Consider the following 25,211-nt stretch of genomic DNA (forward strand, 5'->3'; position numbering starts at 1 on the left):
TGAAGTAAATGTAACATTTCAAGTGTTAATTAGTTTTTAATCGCTAAAATTGATTTTTTTTCGAGTTTAAAAGAAACTGAGTCATTCAGTTTGCATTATTTTGAATTCTGACAAGACTTTGACATCATTTCCTGTCGAAACCGACGAGCACGTTACCCGGAAGTGGGATTTGTGCTCTTTCTGAGAAGATCACCTGGGAGTTCCTGAGTTAATAAGTGGATAATATTCTTCTCTTTTACAACTGGCTTATGAAAAGGTAGGAGCTTCTGATTAACTGAACTACCTATAAACTTAAAAAGCAGTGCATGTTCTAGCAGTTATGATGTGACACGCAGTGATGCACAGTAGAGTGTCTTTATTTTATGCATTACGCTGATGGACTGATAGTTCATGTAAGTGGTAGCTGCTTCTTCTTTTGCAGGAAAATTCATCACATCTCCAATAGGAAAACCTTTTTAATCATGGTTATCCTACATTAAAAATATTAGGTACAAAGTAAAATGTTCTTAAAATTTAATGTTGTCTCTCTAATTCCAACAATTTGCAACATTAAAACAATGGGAGATGAGCAGCAAAGTTGAGTTTGTGTGTTGCGCTCATATTGCTGGTAGCTTTTGTTTGGTGTTTGGAATAGTTGAAATTTAATAAAATAAGTTATTTGGGCTGGTAAAGCAGCCAGAAGCTGCATTAGTGCTGAAGAACCACAGCAGCCTGTTGCTTCTTGGTGGTCACCCACTTGGCCACAAACCAGATGGCATCTCATTCCTCAACTAGCAGTCGTTGCAGGTCATTCAATGTTGTTGTGTTGTGTCAGTCTGCTACGAGCAGAACCTCCAAGCTGATCCAAAACTAAAGAAGCGAGATGTGCAAACAGTGCAACAGTTTTAAAGATCGTGCAGTTAACATTTCATGTAAAAAATAGAAAATCAAAGCTGAAGCCTAATATTGTAGTTAATGTTGGAAAATAGTCCGTTATGTGCTATCTACCTTGAAGAAAACTTGTATTCTTGTGAAATTGAGAGATTATCTTTAATGTAATTTAAAAAAAAATCTTTTTATTTCCTGGCTGTTCTGGTATATTGCTGATGTTTGTTTTTCCTTAAACAGGTATCCTGAGTCATTATGGAAAACACTCACCAGAAAATGTATTTAGTAACTGGAGGATGTGGCTATTTTGGTTTTCGGTAAGAACATCTTCACTTTCTGATCATTTTTCCACCAGGGTTTGGTAGACACCTGCCTTGTGTTCTGTATGGCCACAAGGAGGCAGTGTAGCACCAGTTATGTGTGTATTCGTTTTTAGAGCTTCATAACTTTTGCTACTAAATAGTTAAAGGTTATAATTCACATATTTTAGGTCATGTTTTTATTTAACATTTTTGTGGGTTTCTCCTGCACTCTATTTTTTTTGCAGTCTCGCTCAGTCTTTGCATAAAAAGGGGGCCAAAGTCCATTTGTTTGATTCCGTCTGCCCGAGCCGAGAGTTGCCTGAAGGCTTCTCGTTCATGCAGGGCGACGTGCGTGAATATGCGCAGGTGGAGAAGGCCGTATCTGGAATGGACTGCGTGTTCCACCTCGCCTCTTATGGCATGTCCGGTCGAGAGCAACTGAACAAGCAGCTGATCGAGGCGGTCAATGTTCAAGGCACACAAAACATCCTGAGGGCTTGCGTTGAACATGGAGTGTCCAGGCTGGTTTACACCAGCACCTTCAACGTGGTGTTTGGAGGGCAAGTGATAGAGAACGGGGATGAGAGCCTCCCCTATTTACCTCTACATCTGCACCCCGACCACTACTCCAGAACCAAGTCTCTGGCTGAGATGGCGGTACTGAAGGCCAACGGGACAGTGCTGAAAGAGGGGTCCGGGCTGCTTAGGACCTGCGCTCTGCGGCCGGCAGGGATCTACGGGCCTGGAGAGCAGAGACACTTGCCCAGAATTGTTGGCTACATAGAAAGGGGGGTCTTCAGGTTTGTTTATGGAAGTCCTCACAGCCTGGTGGAGTTCGTCCATGTGGACAACCTGGTTTCAGCACACGTGTTAGCTGCGGAGGCTTTGACCCCGGAGAAGCAGCACCGCTCCGCAGGCCAGGCCTACTTCATCTCAGATGGGCGGCCCGTCAACAACTTTGAATTTTTCCGACCTCTAGTAGAGGGTTTGGGCTATCCGTTCCCTACGCTGCGCCTCCCCATCTCTTTGGTATACCTGTTTGCCTTCCTCACAGAAATGATTCACCACCTCATCGGACCCTTCTACAACTTCCAGCCCCTGCTGACGCGCACAGAGGTTTACAAAACGGGCGTGACACACTACTTCAGCATGGCAAAGGCCAAAGAGGAGCTCAGCTACGAGCCGCAGGAGTACACCTTGGACGGGGTGGTGGAGTGGTTCCGAAGCAGAGGCCATGGGAGGAAAAGTTCCAGGACCTTCATCAGCAGATTACGTGACATCGTCTTATTTTCTGCCATTGTTGTCGTGGCTCTCTCCTTTCTGCCAGTTGTTTGGTAGATGGTAGAAGTGGTGGATCATACATTCACTATCAACACAAACCCATTAAAGTCCCACTTAAGTCATTTTTAGATTTATTTTAAAAGTGTTGCCAGAAGTCTTTTAATTATGATGATGCCATTTTTAGCCAAAAAAAAAAAAAACAGTTTCTGCAGAGCGACAGGAGTTCTTTAGAAATCTGTGGGCGGAACTGTTGGTGCGGAGTAAACTTTCCCTAATTTCCCATCATCCATGTGTTTACACTTTACGCTAGCTTACAGCCCCAAGCTAACATTAGCCATGGAACAAAAAATGGCGAACAATATCGGAGCAATCCAATCATACAGTTTTGAGCCAGATGCCAGCTCAGACAAGGAAGACAAAGATGTTCATTGATCTGTGTGCAAGTGAATGCATCAGAATGGAGCAGAGCAGGGAGCTTGATCTCTGCCGATTGTAGTTTCTTTTACAAACACGATCTTTTTTTAATCTGATTCTTTCGTCTGCTCCTGATTCACAGCAATTTGAATAAAGAAATAATCAGAAACACAAATTTAATCTTATTTTTTCTTTATATATGTCCTCCATCATAAGAAAATGCCTTTAACAGACTTTTTTTCATCTGGAATGCAACATTTAAGTTTATTTTATTTGTTGTGTTGAAGTCCAATAATTGGTTTACAAATCTCGTCTTCCAGCATCCTGGGATCAAATTCAGGGGGGCAAAGATTTGACCAATAGGTGGGACCAAGTTTAACAGATAAAGGAAATAAACTGAAATGTGTGTTCATATTCACTTTGTAATTGTTAAATTGTTGAACATCTAATTCTATCAATTAAGGAGAAAAATGCCTGTTAGCACTGTTTTATCCATTTATTGAATCAGAACTTTTTTTCCTTTGCAATAAAGACTTTAAATGAGCGAACGTTTCTTCTTTTTGTATATATATATTTTTTTTTACAACCCAAAACCTCGCACGTTTAATAGTTTTTTTTTCTATGTTGCATAATTGAGTTGAACTCAAATGAGTTAAGGTGCAGCCAGTTTGCTGCTGCTGCGGAAGGAGTCGGACCAGGTGAGGGGCTGCTTTGAGGGGCATTTTTAGTCCGCCCGGGATGAATGCAGACATCCCCTTCTCTCCAAACTATTCTCTTCAGAGCCGGTAGCCCCTTGCTGAGTTGGTCGCAATCATTGTTTCTCTGCAGCATTAACCACATTCCAGAGAGGCGCAGCGCATCCCGTCTTCCTCCCCGCATTCCTTTCAGGCAAACGAGTCCCCTGCGTAAAACGGCGTTTTCCTCGGGTTTTCCTGCGTGCAGCGGTCTCACATTTCCACCAAAGTCTTATTTAGGGGTTCTGTAATTATCCAACCTGCAGTGGTTTAAAGCAAAGCGGTCGTGGGAGAAACCTCGACGGAAAACCAACGAGGGGAAATTCCTCCGCGCAGCGCGCCATTGACTGTAAAGACCTTTCAACTTAACAAAAACTGAAGTTGACAAACGTCTCCCTGTCGACTGAAAGTGTGAGAAAGAGTTTTATTTTCTTGGCGGAGCGGGGAAAGCGGAAGAAGGCGATGCGGCTGGCGGCGGAGGGTCGTGGACACGCTGGCGGTTTTGCGTAAACGAGCGGCGGCGTTTTTGTTTTGATTTCCATGTGAAATGCAATTAGTGCGCCGCGGAGCTCGCTAGTTTGGCTCTCGGAGCGCAGAGCACTCTGGAACTTGTTTCTCGCGCAACATGGAGCATTATCAGGAAGACCTGGGACTCCGGGCCGCGGCACTGATGGAGGATCTTTCCTTGTACGACTCATTTAATGATGGGATGTACAGTGCGCGGAGAAACTTGGTGATAAATCCCGATTTGGACTTTTCCGCTCCGGCGGAGCTTCAGACTAAGCCGATGAATGGCACCTCTGTGCTCCACCAGCAGCATCACACGCTGGAGAATTTCACGGCGGGGAATAAAGTGTACAACGCGGCTCCGGTGCGCCCGGTGAGCTGCGCTCGGACCGTGCCTGTGGACTTCTGCACCCCCCAGAGAGAAGCGGTGTACAGCGAGGAGAGCTGCTACAGCAAGTCCGAAGTGGCCCTGCCCTGTTACACCGGCACGTCCGACCGGCACCGGCGGTACTCTCTGGAGGTGCAGGGCCACCGGTACAGCACCGGCTCCACGTTCGACGGCGTGCCCCTCAACAAAGCGGTGCCTCTGCCCGGCAACAGGTGCAACAGCGTCTGCATTACCAGCAGCCACGACGGCAGGTACAACGCCGCCAGCCCCCGCTCCAGCCTGGCGTCCTCTCTGTCCTCCCAGGAGCAGAGCAAGCACGCCAGCCCGCGGTCGAGCATCAGCAGCCCGCGCGCCAGCCTGGTGGTGCTGGGTCAGGACCGGTACACCAGCCCCAGGTCCAGCTTGGTTCACAGCGAGGGCAACAGCGTCGTCAGCCCCCGATCCAGCTATGCAAGCACGGCCAGCGACACGAGCAAGCACTCCAGCCCCCGGGCCAGCCTCAACAGCTGCGACTGCTGCAGCAAGCCCAGCAGCAACCGCACCAGCGGCATCAGCATGGGCTACGACCAGCGGCACACCAGCCCCAGGTCCAGCACGGCCAGCCAGTACTCCTTCACCACCAGCCCGAGGTCCAGTTACTCCGACTCGCGGTACGGACCCGTGGGCAACCCGGACCTGGAGCCGCTGGCGAGTCCGCGCTCCAGCATCTGCAGCCAGGACGGGAGAGCGGGCACCGGCGCCAACTGCGCGCTCAGCCCGCGCTCCAGCATCTCCAGCCACAGCTCCAGGAGCTCCCGCAGCTCCCGGGGCTCGATGAGCGCCTACCCGGACCTGCAGCTGCCCTCCCCCAGATCATCCATGCTCGGGACCAGCTTGCACGAGGACACCCTGCTGCAGGAATTCGGGGATTCGAACGGAACCCAGAGCCGCATCCATCTGCAGCCGGTGCCTGAACCGCAGCTGCAGACGGCGCAGCCGGTGGGGATCCCGGAGATAACCACCAGTGGCTCCCCGTCCTCCTTTAACTTTGGCGTGTCCTCTAAAACGGCCTCACCCGCACAGAGGTTTAAGTTACCCTACCAGGTGACCCCCAACCGGGAGAGCGGACCGAGCCAGGCAGAGAGGCGGCTGGAGGCGCTCACCCTGGAGCTGGAGAAGGAGTTAGAGATGCACATGAAAAAGGAATATTTTGGTAGGTTCTCACATTTGAGGCAACTTGTCTTAATAGTTTAAATCTGTACTTTGGCATCACCATAACCAAATCTACTCTCATTTAAGTACTTTGCTTTGCAGAATGAAAGTTGCAGGAACACACTACTCAAACATTTTTCAGCTTTTTTTGTAAATAAACTGTTTTCAGATCCTAATTGATGTTCAAATTGATGTAGAAACTTCCCACCAGCTAAGCCACTCATCCCAAAAGGGTATCTTAGTGAAAATCATTCCTAATTCTTTAGTGAATTTAATTAAATCCACAATCTACTAACACTAACTATAAGTTAAGACAGGAGGACTGCTGCATTTTGATTTCTTTCCTTTTTTTTAGTAACTTTTTTTCCATTTCCAAGGCCTTTTCAGCTTCCTTGATGGAGCATCACAGTAACAGGTCCCTCTCTGGCTGATAACAGGGGCTCTGCAGTGTGCTGCTAATGTCCTGGCAGAGTTAACATTTGCAGAGAGCTCAGCATGGAGCTGAATGGAGGCCTCTGTTCTGGCAGAACACACACCCTTCGGTCAGTTGGAGCCGGGTGGTTGAAAATGGAGTTTGGGTTGTGGTGAGGTTCGCGGTTGGAGTTACTACAGGGGTGTGGGCGTCACACTGAGAGCGACCCAAACTGCAGAAAGCGAAGGATTGTTGGGAAGACTTTGACACTTGGCGTGCTTAGGAAAGCGTGCAGGGGGAAAAAAACAGTGGCTTCTTTTGCAGCTGCTTCTGCAGAGGAGCAGGTGAAAGGACGAGGATGGATAACAGGAGGGTGGGGGGCAGGAGAGATAATGGAGGTGGTAATAGATAGAAATGGAGAGAGAATGGAAGGGGGGGGGAGACAGAAGAATGCAGTCAGACGCTTCTCACTCGAATCCCAATAGAGACAGCTCTGTTTCCGTAGCGACAGTGCAGAAATTGATAGCCGGGGCTTCTTTTGGGGGGCCCAGGAAAGCCTGCCAGTGTCCCACACTGCCTGCCCCGCGCTGCCGGACGGCTCTTGTGTGGCCTCTGTTTGTTGTGGTGGCAAAAGAACTGTGAATCAACAGCTGGCCCGATACAGGCTTGCAATTGAAGCGGTGAAGTGAGGGTCCTCCCCACCCCTTTTGCTGTTCCTCCTCTCCGCCACCATCACCCCGCCCTCACTCCCCCGCAAAGCCCTTCATTAACCAGTCAGTGGGGAGTCGGGCAACACCAGACACTTGGCACACGATCCTGGCTGGCGGGCCAGACATGGTTGGTGGGGGTCAAATCTGATCACCTGCCCTGAATTATAATGGCAGTAGTCATGCACATGTCTGACACACATGCTGACAACATCCCACAGTCTGCCTGCTGCAGCTGAGGGACTCATTTCAAGCCTCCAGAACCCAGTGGCAGTTGCAGAGCTGCAGGACCATCGGCCTGTTTGTTCAAAGAAATCAGGGTTTTTCTATGACTGCAGGCGCTGATGTGTCAGCAGAGTTTTGGATTCTGAGCTGTAAGAAAATCAATCACGGCGGTGGTTAAAGTTTTATGCATGGGGCTGCACAGCTCCTTTTAACTCAGCAGGCTTAATGGTGCAGGCACAAAGACTGCTTCCAAGGAACTTATGATTATGTCTCACATATCTTACTTTATCAACTACTAGATCAGGGTCATTCTCAACTTCATCTTCTACATTACATATCCTTTCTAGAGTTGATAAAAGTTTATACGAATACATAAAAAGAAATCTAAATGTGATTTCCTGTTACCTGACTATTCAAGCTTGGAGTAGATGCATGAGCATCCAGGGATGTTGCTTAATTTTTTTTCTCGTGTCCTGCCCCCTCCATGGACATGTTTTGACACGAGCACATCAGAAATCCTGCATCCTGCTTTAATGACTAACGAAGACGGCTTCAGAGCTTTCCCCCCGATTTCCTCCTAAACCGTAACCACATCCCCTCTTCAGAGACACGGGAAGATTTACAGCATGTGTGGAAAGAAAGCACATTCATGCTCGTTGTTTACAAGTTGATGCATAAAATCTTGAAAGTCTTGCCAACACATGTCGTGTCGTTTCTTAAGTAACTGCAACCAGAAGGGAATAGAGATGTGAAGGGGAATCAGTGTAGCTGTATGAATAAATCATTTGTTTCAGTTTCGTTGTGAGAGCCAGCAAGTCACAGCAGGAGCTGCTTAGGTTTTGCTTAAGACATGAACGTAAAATCAAACCAAGCCAGGACGAGGTCATACAAATCCATTAAACACACAGGAGAAGGAAAAGAGCTGTAGGACTCCTATCTACTACTATATTTTTTTATTCCAATCTGCCAGCTGTTGTCATTCCACATTTTTTTTGTCCTTGCTGTGAATGATCTGTGCAAAAGCTGAAGGACATTGCAGAAACCGACACGCACATTTCCACAAAACTCTACAGAAATCTTGAGCAATGTCTGTTTTTTTAATATTTTGCCTTTAAGCAGTCAAGAAGCTCTTTTCTCATCTCTCATCATAGCTCCAGCTGTTCGGAAGGTGTCTTCAGAAATAACAGGTTGTCTTTTTTTCCCCCTCATTTTAAGTCCACTTTTTTGTACATTTGCCACATTCAGTTTCTTTAAAATGTCTAAAAGAGAAAAGAAAAACGACCATGCTGTTTTGGTCAGATAGCAGTTCTTCAACCTTCTGTCCATTTGCCCAAACCAGCTTTTATTTTTTTGCTCTTTGATCGAAACCTTCGATCAAACTCATTTTCACTGAGGGCCACATCAGCATAGCGGCTGTCCTCAAAGGGCCAGACATAACTTATATGTAACTACATGTAACTACATTTCATTAAACTACATTTAATGAAAAATAAATGAAACTATTCCGTAACGTTAAATAACTTATTCTTTATTTATTATAACTTGTGACAATTACAGTTTCATAAAAAAATATATATTTTTGCTTTTTACTGTAGCATAAATCCTTTTAAATTTTGTCTGCTTATTAAAACCCACATAACTCCAGTAATGAAGGATCAAACTGTCCAAGTGAATAAAGAAAAATCACATAAAACTGAGTTAGAAAGAACATGTAACACATGTGTAACATTTTACAAAAAAGGCTGCACACTGCCTTCCATCCAACTGATGGTTTGATGACAACCATTTGTCTGCATACACAAAAAGACCTGCAAATATTGAACAATTACAACAGCAGCTACACATAAATAATATGTAATCAACTAAAAACATTTTTATTTTTAGAAATTAAAAACTTTTATGCTCACAAAATGATATGCAGGGCCAGATTTGGCCCGTGGGCCTTGAGTTTGACACATGTGCTTTAGACTGTCTTAAGAAACATTTGTTTTGAAGTTTCTTTGGTCATAGGAGCCTTTTCTAGCTCAGTGGTCTTGTGGTTAGGGTGTCTGCCCTGCAACTGGAAGGTCGTGAGTTCAAACCCAGGCAAAGTCATACCAAAGACTTTAAAAATGGGACCCAATGCTGCCCCTTTAAAAATGGAACCCTTGACACTCAGGGTTGGAAGGGTTGGATTGGGGGGTTAAGCCTCCAAATGGTTCCAGAGCACGGCTGTGTCTGCAGCTCACCGCTCCCCCAGGGGATGGGTCAAATGCAGAGAACAAATTTTGCACACCCAGGTGTGTGGCAGCTACTAGGACTTTAACTTTTTTTCCACGCATTTAATTCTTGAGAATTTGTTCATCTTCAGAGCACTTTTCTGTCCACTCATTCGGCCGTTCCCTGGATTTTTTTTTTATCAACAAAACAAACCAGGTTAGAGTCTGACTGCTCTTCCTCTCAGTACTGTCCAAAAGCCTTAGGCAGCTCTCATTTTATGTTTTTGCTGTCAGAGGTTTTTCTTTTTGGACCGTTAGTAATGATATTGAGTAATGTTTTTTAAGCCTGAAAACCTGTTCATCTTAAGAAATTTTTAACCCATTTTCAGTTCAATTTAGAGCCTGACTGTTTAAGAAATATATTTTTGGGACTTTGCAAATTATTGAGTTATTTACCTAAAGGTAGGATGAAAATGGACTCCGTCCTTCAGAGAAATGTTCAGAAAGGACTCAAATAAAAAGAATTGATGGAAAGGAGCTACTCTTTCATCTGAAAGATAGTTGAAATCTTGGCTTCTAGGAAGGAAAATGTTTATATTTTATTTATTTACTGATAGACGTGAGCTTCAATGTGTCGGACATCATCCTAAAGAGGGAAAAAAAAGTGCTGAATGAAACACCCGTCATCAGTTTGACAAAAAACCATTAATCTGAGCAGCTCAGCTGAACACTTCTGTGTCAGCTTTGACTTTTCAGTCAGGTACTTTCTCAGGAATAAATTTGGGAGGATGTACATACCCCTTTCAACACAGCACAAGCCTGAACTGTGTGCAGTCACAAATTAGTGGGCTGCACGCTGACACTGCTTTGGCATGGATCTGCGTCTCAGAAGGAAGCTGACCGTCCCGGCCAAACTTTGCTGCACGGCCTTGTTTTTGTGCGACTGTAATTAGGTTTAGCTTTGAGCCAAATGAAGATGAAGAAACTATTCATCGTTGTCTTTCATCTGAGGTTCGCCGCCTCCTCCTTGCAGGAATGTGAGTAATGAGGTGGAGCTAAAGATAACAGTTTTTAGCAGCTAACAAGCCTCTGAAAGTGCAATGAAGATGTCACTGGAAGTCAGTTTACCTCTCGCTGTATTGTGTTATGGTTTGCATGTACTAGGTCAGGGGTCTGCAACTTTCAACACTCAGAGAGACATTTGGGAGGATTTCTCACTGTCAGCAACCCACAAAGTCTTCACCCTCTAGAAAAAAAAAGACACTTATTTGCATTTATGTCATGAAATAAAAACCTGCCTTACAATCCGCTGCGCCTTAATTCTGATTGTGCTTATGACCTCCGATTGATTCTCGTGGAACACGGCGCACAAAATTCTGTCCAAAACGTTTGAGTTTGACTTGTGATGCGTAGTCCCTCAACTGTTCATGAATGAGTTGAATAAAGTTTAAGGTTCTTTTTTTTTATTGACTAATTTTTACTAAACAGTTACTTTTTAAAAGTGGAAATATTTTTTATTTTTCTTTACCGTGAGAGCAACAGAGGTGGGTAAAAGAGCCATGAGGCTCTGGAACCGCAGGTTGCAGACCCCTCTACTAGGTGATACAGCTGACATTTAACTTCTAAATATTAACAAGTAATTGTAAAAAAAACCCAACTAGGAACCACAATCAAATATCATTTCCCTCCACAAATGGGTGTTGGATAAACAGCTTTGTCTGGTGTTGAGTTTGTCCTGAAATGTGTGTTCTTTGTGGTCACGTCTGGAGAAGCTTTAGGTGATCAAACAGACCTTTATTGTGTCTTGGAGCATCAGAATTCCTCATTAAATGTTGATTATTTTTTTTGTCTATCTTTTGTGCAATGTGCGTCACAAGGACTTCCTTTTTTTGATGTTTGAGTAAGAGCACAGCTTTCTGCCAGCACTTTGTGTGTTTTCACCTCAGATCACAGTCACTGCATCTACTGTAAGAACTGTTCTGAAGCTGCAGCCTGTGCAGTGCTTCAGTGGCCTCTGTGTATTCTTTGATACATGAAGCTCAAAGGCAGTCTCCACCGTGTCTGTGGTTTTTCACAATTAAAGCATCAGAAACTGTTTTGGGTTCCACAAAGCGATGCACATCGTTCTCTCTGCTACTTGTTTTGACTAATTTCAGAGCCCAATTAAATTAGACCTTTATCTTTTTTTTTTTAAATGCTGTTTTATGTACAACACCGATGAACACATTTAGGTTTACAGGTGAGCTGTGATCCCTGTTAAACAAACGTTGTGAGTTATCTGGGGTATGAGGCGTGCTGCTGTGCAGGTCGTGTCTGGATTTTGTGGGATTCTGCGTCCTGTGGGCACCGCGACCCGAGACTCACCCCATCCAGGCTTTGACCCTGCTCTCACTCAGGAATGTGACCTCAGTGGAGGTTGTCTTGTGTGAGAGAGAGTTCAGGTCTTCTGCTGATGCTGTGGATCAAATCTTTTTTCCCCCGCTGTTGTTGTTTTGCTTTTTTCCTTAACTGAAGTTGGCATCGGGTTGTCACGTACCGGCGGATAGATGGGCTTTCCTTCAGTGGGTTGATCCACACATAACTTTCAGTCAGTTTTATTTGAACACTGATCAAACTGAAAACATTTGACATGATCTAACATGAAAAATTAAAAATAAACTTAAAGGTTTGTAACATTTCCAGAAAAAAAGTCATGTGAGTTTGTTCACTCACAGCTTCTGACCTTCCTGACCTACACTGCAAATATATGTACTGGTACCATAAAATAGGACAAAAAAACACACAAATCTTAAGGAAAAACATGAATTGAAAGTAGTAAAATGTGTGTGCAGAAAGTCGTTTTTATTTAACAAGAAGATATTAAAACCTAGAAACAATCCTTCAAAAATGAAAAATATAAGTAAAGCTGTGAACAGTGAAGCTGTTAGATTTGCTTAAAACTGACTGTTATACAGCCCAATAAAAAGTGTTTTTGGTAGTTCTAAGCACATAGTTTGTATTTTTTTTAGTTTTTATGTACCTTATCATAGTTTATTATTGATTACTGTGACAAAAAAATAGTGTAATAAACACCAATAACTCAATTAAGAATAAAATGTAAATGAGAATAAAATCAGTGGCCCTTCTTAATATATCCTCCTAAAATCTAAAAGTGGGACTTATTCTTCAAAAAAATAAATACATTTTTGTTTCCATGATGACTAAGTAAATCAAGTTTTTCAATTGTCAAAGAGAGCAAAATGATTTTGACTTCTGAATACCAGCTCTTAATAAGACAAAGAATTCTTGACTTTGCTGATTTGGAGAAAAGCTTGGAAAGGTGCAGACCAAAGAGAAGCTAAAACATTTTAAAACCTGATCTAGTTTGCAGTGTACTACTTTGTTGCAACAGCAGCTATTATTAATCCTAAGCATATGTTTGTTGTGAGAAGACATTGACTCCTGCCCACTGAAGAGATTTAGGTTGATGAACAGCCTAAACGGAGTCTCGGAAGGTTTAAAAATCCTCACTTTGTGTTTAATCCAGTTTTTCTCTCCTGACAAACTCTTCACATCCACTGTGTTTCAATGGATCAACACTTCATCTTTCCAGAAGCAGCCTGCCTGCCTGCCTGCCTGCCTTTTAAAAAGTATGATGTAATGTGTAGAAATGACAAAATGTGGAGTGTGTCGTGGGAATGCAACAGCTTTGATAAATTATTGCTTTAACTTTGGTGTTTGAGCCGGCTTTCTTTCACCTTTTTTCAAGCAAATCTCTCAGCTTTTCATCTGTTTTAATTTGTTTTAACGAGGATCGGACGCCGAGTCAAAGGCTTATTAATGTCTCCTGTAATTGGAAAAAGTGTAAAAAAAAATAGAAATTGACTGCTTCCTTTGGTGGAACAAGAAATGTTCATCCTTGTTTCCACAATATTTCAGGTTTTTCCTTCTTTTGTGTTGTTTTAAACCTTCAGCTGAACCTGTTGCTTCGCACCGCAGTCCTCTACTGACCCCATTGTCTCCGACAGGTATCTGCATCAAATGTGGGAAGGGCGTGTACGGGGCCAGCCAGGCTTGTCAGGCCATGGGGAACCTCTATCACACAAACTGCTTCACCTGCTGCTCGTGTGGTGAGTACAACAGCTACCTGCAAAATCAGCCACAGCCTTCTGGTGTGTGAAAGTTCAATAGCATGCAGAAAAAATAAGAAATCAGAAATAAAGACGAGAAATTTCCCCTTTTTTCTTCTGCAAGATTTAAGTCTGAATCATACTTTATAAATTTAAACCTCTTTCTTACTGCATTGTTTCTCCTTGTGAGTTTCCTGGTGTGTATTTACTGGATTTATATGGCATGATGATTTCTCAAACTTATAGTGGGCATGCTGTCTAAATAAAGCAAATTTATTTTTCAAGGAATAAAAGCCCTTGACTTCCAGGCGGAAGCGCATCTGAAAACTAGTCATTAAAGTACAGACACAGGTGAACGCAAGTCAGTCCCCATTCCCAACAAGGAAAACCATTCAGTTTTATATGAGTAAACATATTTACAACTCAGATTAAATCTTATTTTTTTTAATCTATTTTTATTAATGATATTTTTACAGGGGGTGCATTCTTATCTTATTTTATTTTATTTTATGCACACAAATTAGTTGCATTTTCAGCTCTGGAACCTCTATCAAATTGGATTCAATAACCACTAAGTGCCATTTTCTGGCCCATTTTCTTTTTTTTTTCTTACCCATTTTCAAAAGGCTCGGGTCTATGACATCACATCCTGTCAAGATGGTAACAACCAGGAAGTATAATCGATATCAAATCAATCTTTGCTTAAAAAAACCCATTTTGATTCATCTGATCTATTAATCGAGTTTCCTTTTGTGGCTAAAAGTTATTTTTTGTTTGTTTTTAATTTAAGAATTCTCTATTTTACTTGTTAAGGTCCACCTTTGTTCAGGTTATGTAAATGACGAAAGTGAAAGAAGAATTACCAAAATAATTCGTTTTGAAAGGTAATTTGGAAAATGAAATCAATAGTGAATCATAAATTGCCAATCAAACAGGATTCAGTATTTCAGCAGTGAAATCTTACAAAGGAATCGTCTTTCCTATTTCTTTGTTTTAGTAAATTTGAGATTTAAAAATATAACTTCTGAGATAAACCAAGATAACAGGCAGATCACATTTAGTTCTAATAAGAACCATTGATATGAAACTGAATCACCTGATCAGAAGTTTGTTCAGGCTGCTGCCTTGAATCAAATAAGTGAAACTTGGAGAAACCTTTGTTTGGTTTCTGGGCTTAAAGGTTGTTTTTTTTTAAAGATCTTTCTTCAAATGAATCATCCCAAACATCTGCTGTGTTTAGGAATAGACGTCACTCCAAGATCAATATCAGACCAGGCAAAGCAGAATTGGGTGAAAAGAAATTTGAATCTCCATGTTAAAACTAAAAAATGATGGCTTAAAATTCCTTTCAAATGAATTTCAGAATAAAATTACACATATTCTTCAAAAAAGAAATAGCTGCTTAATTCTGCTGCTAATGAATAAACCTCAAACATTCAAAGACTGAAGGGGAGATGTCTGTTTGGCTGCGGTGCACATCATCACTTTTGGCAAAAATCAAACTCTGCATATCAGCACAAACAGGAGGGATTCAGGCCTGTTTTTATCAGAAAGACTTAGGCGCTGGGTCATCAAGTTGACCGTGAACTCCTCAGCATACCTTTAGGTGTTCAAGAGTCAAACGTTAGGCTTCCTATGCTTGCTTGAAAGTGGATAATGCTGCAGGAAAACTATGTCTAACGTGCCGACAAGCCTAAAACAAAAAATAATTTGTAGAAAAAGATGATTGCAAAGTCTCTGTCAGTATCTTGATGGGGTTTAGGTGCATACAAACTTGAATAAACTAAATTTAAATAACGCCATGAACTAAACCAACTTTATAAACAGGAAAAAATATACTTAAAGAAAACTTTTAATTATTTTGGCGTCAAGTTTCTTTAATTAGTAAGAAAACTGGTTATATGGCCTCACCAGGTGTGTCTTTGTGATGGATAACTGTGAACTATTGTTGATCCAGACAATTCCCTTCCTCAATGGGCCAACGGCTCTTATCACTGCTTTTAAAACCACAGAAACTGATATTTTTCATAAATGTGTTTTCAAAAACCAGACCACAAATACTACTTTTTCTTCTTTGTGAAAGTTGAGTAACGAATACCACATTAACTTCTGCTTTAAAGACCCACTCCAATTATCTTTTGATTAAAAGCATTCCCAGTTTTCCATGACATGGTTTCTGCAGAGCAGCATTAGTTCATTAAAAATTCACCTCTGAGTTTTGAGCCGGACTGTTGCCATGGAGCAACCCTGCCTCCCTTCCTCTCCCTGTTGCCGAGAGCTCTCTGTTCACATGTTGTCACGCTAGCTTACAGATCCCGGGGAGCAGAATCCAGCCGTACAGTTTTGAGCCAGAGGCCAGATGTACATGGATCTAGGTGTGTCTACGTGAATTCATCACAATGAAATTAATCTTAATTTTCTTGTTATGTCCTCAATCATGACAAAAATGTCGCAAGAACATGTCAAAAACAAATTTTTCATCAAACTGCGTCTTTAAAGCTTTTTAGAAAACAACTTTCATTCAGTCTGTCGTGCGGACACGCTCCTCCATCATTGAGGCATCGTGAAGCTTTTGCTCTGCATTCTTTCAGGGGTCGAGTCACAAAGTGTTCAGAAAAGTCCACATTTAAGAGATGTCATGTCTTGCATATTTTAGATACAGAGAGAGGAGTCAGTCAGACCTCCTTAGTGTGATGTTTCAGGCTGGAATCACGCTCCCGGGCAGCAGCCGTCATCCTCAAAGCCTCCCTTTTGTTGAAAAATCACAGTAGAGCTTATGTTACAGTCCGGATCTACACCTCTGCTGCTCCCGAAAACCTTCTGGCCGAAATCATCCAGACAGCTCTCTGGCACAAAGACAATATTCGATCTATAGGACTGCGATTAAATCCGTGATTGAGGGACAAGTACAGTATGGATGGTCTGTACGTCCATCCATGTTTCCGGATTCCCCCATCCCCTAGTCACCTGACTCCAGACCCCCTCTCCCATTTCCTGGGGAAACGAGAAGATGATGTGGAGAGGGAGGCTTTTAGCCAGGTTCTATTCATTTGTGTTGTGTTCATGGACACCGATCCTCCACCACGACCCCTCCGGCTCTGGAAGAGGTGCCTATAATTTACATGTAACCAAAGCCACAGACTCCACTGTTTATTGTGATTTAGGAGAAAGAGGGGCCAGACGCTGAGTGTCCAATTGCTGTGCGTGGTGGGTTTTCTGAGGAGAAAAAGATCTCCAGTCCGGACGGAGGAACTTTTTTCTCCTAAATCGTCTGTAAGATACTTGCAGAAACCTGCTTGATTTGCTGAAGCAAAGGAAGTTTGGACTTTTGGTTTTAAAAAGAAAGGTGGATGCTTTTGGCTCTGTGGGAACCCGGCAGCCTCCTGAGAATTTTTGCTGGTTTTATCTGAAAAATTGTGGCCACATTTAGCCAGCAGGTCATGCTCTGAGCCATGCACTCCTATTTGTTGATGACTTCAGCAGCCAACGCGCCTCTCCAGATAGTTTATTGGAGACCTAAACTACATATTCTATCGTTTGACCTCTTGTGAATGGGAATGTTTTGCTTTAAGCAGCGTTTTGAAGGCTTGTGAGAAGTTTAGTTTCAAAGTGGCTGCACTTGTCATAACACAAACCCAGTGATTTATCAGGAGCGGGCTTCTCATGTCTCCTGTTTGTTTTTCGGTCTCCTTTTTTTCTTTCTTCTCCTCTTCCGTTCCCTTTTCTCGGTGGCCCAGTCGAGAGTCCTCCTGGAGTCTGGAGCTCCACATTGAGGCTGAGTTTGCTGAGACATTGCTCTCTGGTAGCCTTGGGCTTTGTTTAACCATGCATAATTGAGCCCTCCTCTTGGCTTACTCCCATGATTGCACTCTTTTTTTTTTTTTTTTTCATGAGATGGCCAAGAATGCAACCCTCCCCACCAGCACTTCAGCCAGCCTTCCCTGGAGGACCTCAATCACACGGTCACAAAGTGTTCCAGACCTTCTTATCAGAGGGGGCAGGCCTGCCACGGCACACTTTAAACGGCACACGCATGGCGAGAACAACCGCCTGCTTGTGCATCCACACGCATCCAAGAGAAGAAAGATTTGGGCCTTGTTTTGGAGCACATGGGGTTTGTGAGGCCCCACCCCTTATGACCCAAGAGTTTTACTCTTGAAGAATGGGGGGCTTGATGCAGAAGTCGTGGCACAAGAAGACACATTTGAACGGGAGCGACTTTGTCCAACAGGGAGGCAGTGTGCTGTTTAAAAATAACCAGAGGAAAAAACAGGCTGCATGCTTTCCCTGTCGTACGCAGGACAACCAGTAAGTCAGGTGCAGCTGAGGCCAAATACGAAAGCTCTAACACTTCTTTTTTAGTGTTTTCTTTGCTCACTGTTTTCCGGTATGTCAGCTATTAACATGTGATGCCTGCAGGTGGTTGTTGGGCAGATGACATGTTCACACCAATAATGTGGTTTTATTTGTGACAGCCTCCATGTGACATTTCTGCTTTGTTCAGGCTTTATTTGAATTTTGACTGAACGGCAAGCTGGATGACTGACTCATAACCGGGACTGAAATAAAAGTTTTGCTCCTCCCACCTTAGGATGAAGCTGCAACCTTTTTCCCAGTTGATTTACGTTTTTGTTGTATAGATTTGTGGATTTGGTTTAATATTTTTTTTAATTTTTACAATACTTAATTCTCAGATGTTTAAATGACCACACGGTGCTAAGTTGGATTTTTAATTTATTTTTTCCTTAGGCACAGCAGACTCCATTTGACTTTTAAGCTGAAATTTTTAACTTTGAGTCAAATTAAACATTGAGAAAAAAGAAAACATTTTCTCCACTAGGTTAATGTTCCATTAAGACTCAGTTTGTGGCATAAAAGTTTCTCTTTACATCCCAAATATTCTTGGTGGGATTTAGGTCTGTTGAATCAGTAAACAGCTAATGCTTCCTGAATCTCTTGTATACATTTTGAGGCCTCTTAAAGACTCATACCAATAAAAAAATATGTTTTTAACATGTTCTTGTGGCATTTTTCTCATATGTTAAGAAAATTAAGCTTAAAACTGCATTTCTGAGTGTATTACTTTATGCAAATCTAGGTGAATCAGGAGCAGATGAAAAAATACTGTTTGAAAAAGATCTTAATTATGGTATAGAAAATGTACTGAGTGGGGCACAAGCTCCCTTCTCTGAGCTCTCAGCAACAGGGAGGGGAAGGGGGGGCGGGCTTGCTCCATGGTATAGATCTCACCCACAAGTTTTTAGGCGATTCTCTAATGCACTACTGCCACTCTGCAGAAACTATGCCCTTGAAAACAACACATTAAAAAAAAACACAAAAAAGGAAAACAACACATAATCATTATTCAAAGACCACTGGGAACGCTTTACAACATCAAAAGAGGATCGGAGCACGACTTTAAAGTGCCATCAGGATAATCTTGGATAAACCGAGCAATCAGGATATTTAGCTTCTTGTGTTTTTAGATATGCAATGTTCCTAAACTCAGAAGTGAATAATTGTAACAATGTTTTATCATGATACTGCCCTTGCAGGTGACACAAGAGATTCCAGAGATGACGAGTTTGTTAATTTATCAGCTGTTTTGAAATTCAAATATCCATTAAATGCTCTTTGATTCATTTAATTTTCATTTTTTTAGATTTAAAAACAAGCAAACAGACGTTTGGCAAAGCTGATTTTTTTTTTTTTTCCATAGAGTCTTTCTTAAATTTATTGGTGTTCTCAGTTTCAGATTAATAGCTCCTGCAGTCTCTTCAGATTTGTCTCTGGTGAGTGTAGGGTATGTCCCCCACAGATGTTGAAGAGGTAAAGAGCTGAGTAAACGGTTAAATAACTTGCTACAGCTATATTATCTTAGTCCCTGTGGTCTGGTTGTTTGCTCAGTTAAACCCAGGTGGTGACTCTGTTTGAACGATGGCAGTTTGGCTCCAGATAACGTCAGCACATTCACAGTGAATGAGAGGCTGAATCACTGATGGCTGAACCACATCTGTAAAGGACTACTTTTTATTCAATTTTAATTTTTGTCTTGTTGAAGGGAAAAACATTGTTTACCACCTGCTGTGTTGGTGATACTGAAGTTACATCAGTTTGGGTGCTTTGCCATAATTGTGTGAATTTGGTTTGTCCCTATCCTCCCTAAATCAGAAAAAGAAAAAAATCTAAATTCAAATAGCTTTGTACCTTAAAAAAGTATTTTTCCCAGTAAACCGCGACCGTTATCTGAGCTCACAGCCTAGCCAGAGCTCTGATTTCTCTGCCAGGGACATGAAACAGAGACGGAGACGCATTAGAACAGAACGCTCAACGTCTGGTTGCAGCTTTTCAATTGATGTCGACGTTTTATAAAAATATGCTGAAATGCTTCTCCTCAGGCATTGTTTTTGTCTGCGCCGAAGCCGTTGTTATCCTGCAGGTATGAAAGCCGTTGCAGGGAGCTCCTCTGTGTGGCTGCAGAAAGGGCCAGACTCTAACTGAACGCTCAGAGGTAATGAACCTGATTGCAGGCGGGACTGCTCGGAGGTCCATGGATAATTTAAAACAACACCAACTGTAGTGTCTGGCCTTTCAGTCATCAACACTGCCGGTACAACTCTTGCAACAATAAACGTTTCCTCACAGAGAGGACGGTTATCACGTGTCGAAACACACCAGCAGGCATCTGACTAATATGAAGTTGACAAAGACTTCCTGTTGGAATGTGACCCGGTATGATTCAGGCCTGTTTCAGCATTTTGAGTTTGATCCTGTTGAGCAGCTCTGAAGATTGCCGCCTCAGCAGCTCAACAGGCTGCGAATGTTTGATCCGTCATTTGGCAGGTTAGACACTCCTGATGAAAGCTCTAAATCCATCCCTTGTTTGGGATCTACGCTGATGATAGAGTGTCTTTAATGGAGGAGAGGTGTGGCGACTGCATGATTGATTGTTTGGAGTGATCAGGGATAAGCTCAGAACTGGGAAGCAGGAAGAAACATGTTCGCCTGGGGAAAAATATATACACCCTGTTAATTATTGAAGATTAAAAGCAAAGTACAGAATTAAGTTTCAAAGTCACACAAGGATGAGCAGTGTTGTCTCAGACGTCTGGGTTTAAATGCAGAACCAATGTGTCTTTATGTACATATCGTCTTAAAACATCTTAAATGTCGGTGGAAGCTCAGGATACTTATACACTGCTTTAGTTTTGCATTCAAACCTGAAGGCAGAAAGCATTGGTTTATCTGGTTTTCTCCCACTTTTAAAACTCCTATCTGCCTCTTTGAACATCATGTATTTAACATTGTTATTTGATGTTTTTGACCCTAAACCTGTTTACCTCTAGTTTGTTTTTTTGCTAACACCATCTTACGTTTCCCATCAAAAACAGTTTGTTAGTTAACATACTAATATATTTGGTCCGTTTTTGGACGTATTCAGACTGGACACATTTGGTCCACTTAAAGTAAACCAGAGTTCGTTTCCCCCGATGATCCGGAACAAATTTTCAGTCTGAATAAACTCAAGCGGACCCTAGTCTGGGTCCAGGAACTGCTCTTAGACCCATCTTTCGAGGTAATCTCAGTTTGTTGGATCACTGAGATTTCTCAGTCTCAGTCAGTCCGTGCTCGAAGCGGAACAACTGGATCATCAAAACTACCGTGCTTTTAACATGATACACATTGCCTCTCACACTGTTTTCCCGACAATCTATATGTCATAAACACTTCATAGTCAGCTTACATACATGCCTCACCAATACCAAAGTAGCAAAAGTTGTACCTGACGTTGATACAGACGTTCAAAATTGGTCAGCGAAATATAACGTTTTAATCAGTGAACTACCCCGACGAGGATTGCAAAGCCCTAGACTTCCATCATTTTTGCTTTTGTTGCTTTGCCCCGCCCTCGTAATTCCTGGCCAATGACTGAAGAGATCTTTAGTCATGTGGCTTTGTTTACAAGCTTTAGTTCAAAACAGAAATGTCCGCTTGACGGCAAACTGAATACAGATCAAACGCAAGGTTCAGGACTCGATACGGACCTAATTGAGAGGACTCGGTCCGGAACAACAGACTTTTTCCGTCTGAATACCCCCTTATGTTAAATTTTTATCAGACCAAAATTTATAACAAAAAAAGTGCTAAGAAACATAAAAGCTCTTATACTTGTCTTGACTTAAATAAAGGATAATGCTTCATTTTTTTTCAATCATCTGTAGAATTTATCAGACTCACCAAACTGTTTTTTTACTCAAGAAATAAGCTTGAACCTTTTTCTGGACTTCAGTGGTTTCAAGTTTGTGTTGGGACGCTGTTTAATGGTAAAAAGTAAAGTTTGGAAGTCATTGTTTCCTGAAGGAAGGTGTTCAGGTTGAAATCGTTCGTGTCTCTACCTTCAATCACCCTTCAAACTCCTCTCCCACTACAGGCCCCACCTGGTCAGTCAAATGTCCCGACATGGGAGATTGACTTAAGTTATTGAATTAACCGCAACAAAAATTTCAATGAGAGGAAAAAAAGGGAATGATTTTTGACTTTCAGAGAACTGTTTTCATTGAGAGGTCAACCCTTCTGCAGCATCTCACAGAGAACATTTCAGAAGATATTTATCTAAAAGAACATAACTTGATTTTCTGTTGGCCTAAAGCTCTCTTTATGTGAATATTGAGAAGCTGGGAAGCTTTTCCACGACTGAGATGCTTGTCTGGCTTTTTTGGTTTTCTGCATGAAACTTCTGTAGCTTTTTCGTTCCTTCTAGTGTCAAAGTGTTCAGCTCCATCTGAGGTCCACTTTAGTTTTTTTCTTATTTTTATGTTATTTTAATAATAAGCTGTTTAATGCTCGTTTAATTTGAATGATAAAATGTTTAAATCTACAACAAAAATCCTTATTAACTTTCACAGATTTACGGTTTTTCTGGGCTGTCATTTGTTTTCTGCATTCAGATGTTTTATAAATTGGTTTACTTAAAATAAATAATTTAAAATCAGGACTTTTTTTGTGTATTGTATTTTTGGGTTAAAAAGCAGCTTTTGCAGTTTTTATGACAGCTTGAGAATCCTTTTCAAATTAATTGAGCTTTTTTCTTATTAACCTGTCAGCTTTTGCAGTGAATACCATCTTTATTATTAGACTTTTGAAAGAAAAAAAAAACCTTTAGAGTCTTAATAAGTGGATTAAGTGAAACCAAGAGGCCAGTAGTTTAAATATAGTGTCAAAAAAGAGTAAATAGTAGCATCATTAGTAATAAAATTTCACACATTTGGTTTAGCTAAATCCTCAGAATAACAGACCAAACTTCTGAGAGAAATTCTATGAGGATATTTTTTTAGAATCAGAACGTTTCTCTTTATATATTTGCCTTCTTTCTGTTTTTTTCTTCATATCTTTGTAGACAGAAAGTCAATTTATTACATCTTCAGAAGATACCTCAAAAAACTGAAAGTGTAATGTTTCAGATGATCTATCATGTCTCTGTGAGTTTGCTGGAGATGAGACTTACAGGGGAATATCTCAGAAATGAAAAGAAAAAGAAGTAAATCCTTCTCTTTAATATTTAGTCTTTTCATGAAAATTTGTGGGTTATCGTGATCTCGTACAAACCGCTCAAAACAGGAAATGTTATCCAAATAATACCTTCGCCACAAAGCCACATCAGTCCTCTTTTATAAAACGAAGGCTCATATCCATGGCAACACCCTGATTCAGAATGGGTGCATTAGCGGAATGGGTCCTGTTTCCTAAATGGCCAGATATTAAATGCAAGCAACATTAAGGAGAGAAGAGGTCAAGGCTGCAGAGAGCTGTGCAGAAACGTGAGCTGAGTGGGAGGAGATCGCTCCCTGTTATTCCACATTGTTGAGAATATTGACTCAGTTTGGGTTACTGATCAAGCTGCCATGTTTAGTTTTAGTTGCTCTTGGATGGATTATATTTAGTCTTCCTGCTTGTTTTGACTCAGATAATGCAGAAAACTGTAGATTGACGCTGAGACGGCTTCCCTTTACCTGTTGGACCCTAAATTGAAGCCTGCTCTCCACTATCAGGTGTGTTCGGCTCGTCCGTCGAATCTTAAAACTAGTTTTGGATCCAGTTCCATGCAGGCTCCCTGAAACTGTGAGGATGTTCGGCCTGTCTGCTGACAAAAGGCCAAAGGGGAGAGAAGAAGGCATGGAGCCCTCCCCCTCCTTTTCCCAGTGAGGGAAGCGGGTGCTGGAGAGGTGGTGGGGGTGTGGGTGTGTGTGGGGGGGGGGGATGAATAGGACCAGCTAGTGACCTCAGGCAGAAAGAATGTCCCCGTTTGCTCAGTCGGCCTGCTCCCCTTGCAGCCATCAGCACTGGGGCCTTTGTATTCACCTTCCAGACCCTAAACTGCGGAGCAGAGGCCACAGAGCAGCTCACAGCAGCCCCCGCTGCTGCGCTTCACACTGTAGCCCCACCATTCCTGAGCGTCTGAGGGCTGCCTCACTCTCAAAGGCTGTTTGAGTCCGGCTTCACGCATTTTTTTTCTTTCCTCCAGAATGCAGATTCCTCCTTTTAAAAAGTCTCACCTATTGTGCGTTCCTCTGCAGTTCCAGACATTTGTGAGGCTGTTTCACATCTCTCACCATCTCCCAGAGTTCAGATTTTTCTGTGACGAAGCGGGACTCCCATAAAAACCAGTGCTGGACCGGGGACAACAATTAAATCTGACTAATCCGGCAGATTTATGAGATCTGTGGGTTTAGTCTGCAAGGCTTCGGCTGAAGTCACCGAGCTGCCAGATAGACACGGCTGCTTTTAAGTACGTTTGAATGGGCGAGCTGTGTGAGATGCATGGCAGGGGGGCTGCAGAAGCCAGCCCGCAGCAGAATTTCCTTTTCAGATTGGATTCATGACTTGGATTCTGCTGAATGAAGGCTCTGCCGCAGGAATTCAGTTCTTGTACTGGGCGTGCAGAACCTGTGCTCGCTCTGATTTAGAGATGTGTTTATGCTGATGACTTGCAGCTGGATTTGTCCCGTTATTTTGAAGTTTCCTCATCGATCTTAATTTGAGCCGAGGAAATTTTAGCTTTTCTTTTAATGAAGCTAAATTTTTCAACTTGATACTATAATAGTTTACCAAACAAACTGCAAGGTATTCTGCATGTGTCACAGTGAAGGACACCTTCACGCCTGTCCTCTGTTGCTTTTTCTGGAAGCTGTGCACAAAGCCTCAGAAGGGAGGAGCAGAGGATCATGGGAAACCTTGCTCACAGAGGTGCTGTATCGATTGTTTATGTGTTGTGAATGAAATTGTGATTGAAGCGATGGCTGCAGAAGCTGAATGGAGACAGAGAGCCACCAACCATCTGCTCTGCCCTGACCTGCTGCTGGAGACAGAATGTGTGGAGGTTTTGAGAAAAAGCAAACGTTTACTTGACATAAGTTAACAGATTTTTTTATCTCTATCTCTTTTAATGTCCTATGTCTGACTTTTGTTATGTTTTTGTAACTAAAAAATTAAAAAATTCAGAAAATGGAAATCCCTGGATTAATTTTAAATCCACTAGCTGAAAAAACATTTGTCTTAGGTGAATTTCTAAACATCATTTTGCACCTTAGGCTGAGAAATGACATTGACAGACAACCCTCACATTGGTGCTGCACATTGGTTTTCTTGTGACTCCCAGAACTGCATGTTAATGGTTAACTGGTCCGCTTGTTAGTTAATGCTGCTTCCTCTGCACATTCCTCTCAACTTCCTGTACCGGTCTGCTTTGAAAATATCTTCATATTGTGCAACATGGACACATTTGTGTGGTCAAAGATTATGCAGAAGGAACTCAAGATGTGCAAAAATATTCTCCAAAGTTGATTGCATTTATCTAATTAAAATTGAAGCAGTCATTA

The 25,211-nt window shown here is 42.2% G+C and overlaps 2 protein-coding genes across 3 annotated transcripts in view; both read left to right on the forward strand.

Annotated features, from left to right (window-relative positions):
* Positions 1-126: 126 nt before the first annotated feature.
* sdr42e1 (short chain dehydrogenase/reductase family 42E, member 1) lies at positions 127-2,650 on the forward strand. The gene is made up of 3 exons (XM_004067497.3): positions 127-256; positions 1,108-1,184; positions 1,415-2,650. The coding sequence occupies exons 2-3, from the start codon at positions 1,123-1,125 to the stop codon at positions 2,505-2,507; spliced, it is 1,155 nt and encodes a 384-aa protein (XP_004067545.1). The 5' UTR covers positions 127-256; positions 1,108-1,122; the 3' UTR covers positions 2,508-2,650.
* Positions 2,651-2,828: 178 nt separating this feature from the next.
* Positions 2,829-25,211, forward strand: part of wtip (WT1 interacting protein) — a 31,074-nt gene continuing 8,691 nt past the window's right edge. For both annotated transcript variants that reach the window (XM_023953647.1, XM_023953648.1), the window contains exons 1-2: positions 2,829-5,685; positions 13,234-13,335. In XM_023953647.1, the coding sequence (XP_023809415.1) occupies positions 4,224-5,685; positions 13,234-13,335 (1,564 nt within the window). In that variant the 5' untranslated portion in view covers positions 2,829-4,223. The remainder of the gene's footprint in view (positions 5,686-13,233; positions 13,336-25,211) is intronic.

This window comes from Oryzias latipes, chromosome 3 (genome assembly GCF_002234675.1).
Source record: "Oryzias latipes chromosome 3, ASM223467v1".
Classification (NCBI taxonomy): domain Eukaryota; kingdom Metazoa; phylum Chordata; class Actinopteri; order Beloniformes; family Adrianichthyidae; genus Oryzias; species Oryzias latipes.